The following is a 4289-nucleotide window of genomic DNA, read 5'->3' as shown; positions in this document are numbered from 1 at the left end:
TGAGGTTTCACTAATCCTGTTGGGACATTGAACTAGAGAGGTTTTAAGATCTCAGATACTCTCTCTACTCCTTTTGAGCCTGGATGTATGATAGTTACTTTGTGGGCTCTGAAAATGAATGCCAAGGTAAGGACCAAAGAAACTGAAATAAATGATGAACTCAGCAAACTGCGGGTTCAATTCAAGGACTGTCAACATTAGTAATAGGGAATATCACAAACCTCATAGACTGTAGGTTCTTATCCTAAAAAACATTTAGAAGTCAAGAAAATAAAATTGCTAGTTAGGAGTAAAGTGGGGCAAACGCATCAGACCAGTCAGTCAGATTTCATTTTAAAATGTGATGGGTGCAAAGCCAAAAGGAGCCTGTAAGTGAAAATTTTGCCCCAGACAGCCAGCTCCTAATTTCACTAAAGGAGAAGGGAAGTGCCTCTAGCAGGGCCTCTTGCATTTGGCTTTCATCACAGGTGATTTCCCAGTGGCCCGAGTAGGACCTCCTTTAGAAAGTAGGCATGCTAGTGGGAACCTGAAGATCAAGCTCTGTGACATCAAATACAGATTTAGGTCTCTCAGTGGGTTCTCTGACTGACCACTCTCTGCTGGCCACTCACAGATGGCAAAAATAGAGAGTCCTGAGAAGTCTCCTGTGGGTACCAGGCTATCACAGGTTTAAGGAAGAAAACATAGGATTTCTACTTAAGAAAATGTCACGTTATCTGAGACTGTGGTTACAACTGTGTGATAATTTTACCTCTTAACTAAACTAAAATTTAATTTTCCAGGGTCCAAGGAAAGAATGAGTGCCTCTTCCAGAGAGACTCATTTCCTTTTTTTTTTTTTTAGAGTTTTTTGCTATAGGGCATGTGTGCTCCCTAGTAAAAAAGTGAAAAAGTGAGAAGTCACCTCCCAGAGGGGATGACTATGCCACAATACCTTTTCCTCATTCTCCTCTCAGTATCTTGGGTATGCAAGCACTTGTGCCCAACTTGAGTTTAAGCCACCTGGTCCAGGACTTGAACCACGGTCGACTACTACATGGGAATCCTGCAACAAATCCACTAGGCCATCTGCTGGCTCCAGAGAGACTCACTTTGTTTTCTCTCTTTCCTGCAGAATCATCGCTCAACACACAATCATCCACAGAATTACCAGGTACCTTCCCTCTCACAGTCTCTATCAGACATAGAAATCCATGTCCTCGGGGTTTAGAGTTGATACAGGAGAGAACTGGGGATTACAAGTGTCGGATCAACTTTCAGTAAACATTCCACGTGTGAGTGTGTAGGTATGGGTCCAGTATCTGGAGGTCTTGTCCTCGGTCTTCATCTCTAGACCTTGGAGACCTTGGGTTTCCAGGCTCTCATAGCCATTTGTGAAACAAAGAGAGAAAGGAGTGGTAATTGGTTGGGAGTTTTTATTCAGGACAGAAGAGTGAACACAGGAGGGTCAAAGCTTCCTTCTGAGCCCAGACCTGGCAAAGCCTCCTAAAGAGGCTAGAAGTATGCCATGAACGAGAAGTGACCCCTCATAGAACAAGGCACCCATGTCCCAGAAAAGAATACCCCCTAACATTTCCCTGTGTGGAATTGAACACAAAAGAGGGGTTTTGGCCTATGGCAAGTGGTCCTTGGTGCACCCAACCATCACATTCTTGAAATTACCAAAAATGCAATGAGAAGTAACTGGGTGCTCTCTAGGAACTGATGCAGGTTTGGCCCTGAGGCTGGTGAATGGAAGTAACCAATGTCAAGGCCGGGTGGAGGTCCTGTACCGAGGCTCCTGTGGGACCGTGTGTGATGACAGCTGGGACATCAATGATGCCAACGTGGTGTGCAGGCAGCTGGGCTGTGGCTGGGCCAAATCTGCTCCAGGATATGCCCAGTTCGGTCAGGGCTCAGGTCCGATTGTCCTTGATGACATGCGCTGCTCAGGACATGAGTCCTACCTGTGGAACTGCCCCCACAATGGCTGGCTCTCTCATAACTGTAACCATGGTGAAGATGCTGGTGTCCTGTGCTCAGGTGCGCATTGAAGACCCTGAGACCCCAATTTCCAGGAATGGGCTTTGTTTGGTGCACCTCTTCCTGTTCCCAGAACTTCATTTCTGTGTGCTTGACATGGAGATGTGGATGTTGGTGGTCTCCCTTAGACTGATGGTGCCCATGCAACAAATGTTGGTTGATTCAGTAGTGGGGTGTACACACACAGGCCTAAGCCCCCCAAAGAAGCTCTGGGCCACTTAATTGTGCTCTACAGACTTAGGTGGTGCCATCCTCACAATATGACCCTGAAGAGTCTGCTTTTCCTTCCAACTCCTTGAGTTTGTTCTTCTGATTCTAAAATGACAGGTATTCTATGTTATGCCTGTTTGAAACTTTATTTTGTCTCTTTCCATTAGCTTCTCAGTTCCTATCCTTGCTTGCCGTATGTGACTTTGGTAGCATTTTAATGGTTCTATCCCTCCTGAGCTTATTTCATGCTTTTTTTTCTATAAGGTAGCAGAATTTATAAGAGAAGAATAAATGTTTCCTCAGGTAATTCTGGAATAGATTAATGATAACAGCTGTGTTGTACACACAGATCGGACTGACATGCCTTACCAACCTTCATTGGGAGAGAGCTGTCCTAGCCCCCTAGTAGGCTGATAGATATCACACTTAGATATTAAGAGCTGCATGCAGTAAAAGATTCTGCTCCAGGATCATTCTCATCAAGGAAGTCAAGTGAAGTCCAGAAGTCCTGAGTAAGGCTAGAAGAATAATCTTCATATACTTCGGGATGGGAAGGAGTAGGGAATGAAGTGATTTCTTGTGAGGGTCACAGTGGCAGGCCTGTAAGTTTTCTTTGTGGCTCTCATCTCCTCAAGAAATGACAGGTTACTGTTTGGACATTTGCTTGTGACTTTTCTTATTTTTTTTTTTGGAGAGGTTTTTCGCTATAGGGTGCGTGAGCTCGCCAGACAGACAGAGAGAGACATAGAGACAGAAAGCAAGAAATCACCCTCCAGGGGGGATGGTCACACCGCAATCCCTTCTCCTCCATTCTCCCCTCAGGATTTTGGGCACGCACGCACACACGTCCGGCGTGAGTTTTGAGCCACCGGGTCCGGGACGCGAACCGCGGTCGACTACATGGGAGCCCAGCGACATAGCCAATACAGTAACTGCTGGTTCCCGACTATATTTATTTTAACAGCACACATGATTTCTTCTCTATCACCAGACTGGTAGGGGAGTCTTTCTCCATACCTTTTCTCCATTTTTTAAGAGAAGGAGCTTTTGAATCTCAGGTGGCAGGGACCATGTGGCCCAGCACTGATGCCACCCCACAGACATTCCTTTCCTGACATTGGCTGGACCCCCGCAGCACCGATCAATTGCCACATAGTTTAAGTACCATTTTGTTTGGGCTAAACCTTCGTCGTGGCCATCTCTGCCTCTATGTCTGAGGTTACAGGCTTCTTGAGTCTGAGAACTCAGCTCTGTACCTGTCCCTCCCAAATTCACTATGTAGAATGGAGAAAGCACAGGAAGCACCTTTTGCCTATTTTTATAATACGGCTAGCATTTCTGCCCTGTACATGCTGGGGAAGAGTTTTATGGTTGCGTACGTTTTCCTGATGACATTCATGTCTATTTTTCTCTTCCTTTACATTTAACCATTGCTCATCATTACAGGTGGTTGAATGTCTGTGTTTTTTTTTTTTTTTTTGCTTAATGTTTAAAATTTGAATATAAATCCTTTAAGTTTATATCAATAATTCTATTTCCTTGCAAATCTGACAGGTATATTTTTATCTTCGTATTGGCTATTAGTTTGTTTTGCCTGCCCTTGCTTTAACTGAGTCAGGACTTTACAGAAAGACAAAAGGGTTGGATCTTTCCTTGATTGTCTGTAAATCTCAGGGTGAGGAAGGTGGCTAGGCCTGGAAGAATTGAGAACATCTGAGCCCTACTTTTTTCTAGAAGGAGAATTGCGTTTCCCTTCCTCTCTTAAAAGGACACTTTTTCAGGGACCAGCGGTTAGTGTAATGGTTATATCTCTGAACTCCCTTGTAGCCAAATCCCGGACCCAGTGGCTTTAAATCATGCTGGGCGCCTGTGAGTGTGTTCCCAAATCCAGAGAGGAGAATGTAGGAGAAGAGAAGGGATTGCGGCGTGGCCATCCCCTTTGGTGGATGATTCCTCGCTTTCTGTCTCTCTGTCTCTCTCTGTCTTTCTGGTGAGTGCACATGCCCTATGCCAAAAACTCTCTAAAAAAAAAAAAAAAAAAGGAGGAAAACGAAAAAA

General features: G+C 44.8%; 1 protein-coding gene across 17 annotated transcripts in view; it reads left to right on the top strand.

Annotated features, from left to right (window-relative positions):
- The window catches only part of LOC102480493 (deleted in malignant brain tumors 1 protein), a 141334-nt gene that overhangs the window by 46458 nt on the left and 90587 nt on the right, over positions 1-4289 (top strand). For all 17 annotated transcript variants that reach the window (XM_027770115.1, XM_027770112.1, XM_027770111.1 and 14 more), the window contains one exon: positions 1114-1152. In XM_027770115.1, coding sequence (XP_027625916.1) covers positions 1114-1152 — 39 coding nt within the window. The remainder of the gene's footprint in view (positions 1-1113; positions 1153-4289) is intronic.

This window comes from Tupaia chinensis, unplaced genomic scaffold, assembly GCF_000334495.1.
Source record: "Tupaia chinensis unplaced genomic scaffold, TupChi_1.0 Scaffold000113_1, whole genome shotgun sequence".
In the NCBI taxonomy this organism is placed as follows: domain Eukaryota; kingdom Metazoa; phylum Chordata; class Mammalia; order Scandentia; family Tupaiidae; genus Tupaia; species Tupaia belangeri.
This window is presented reverse-complemented; position numbering and strand designations above follow the sequence as displayed.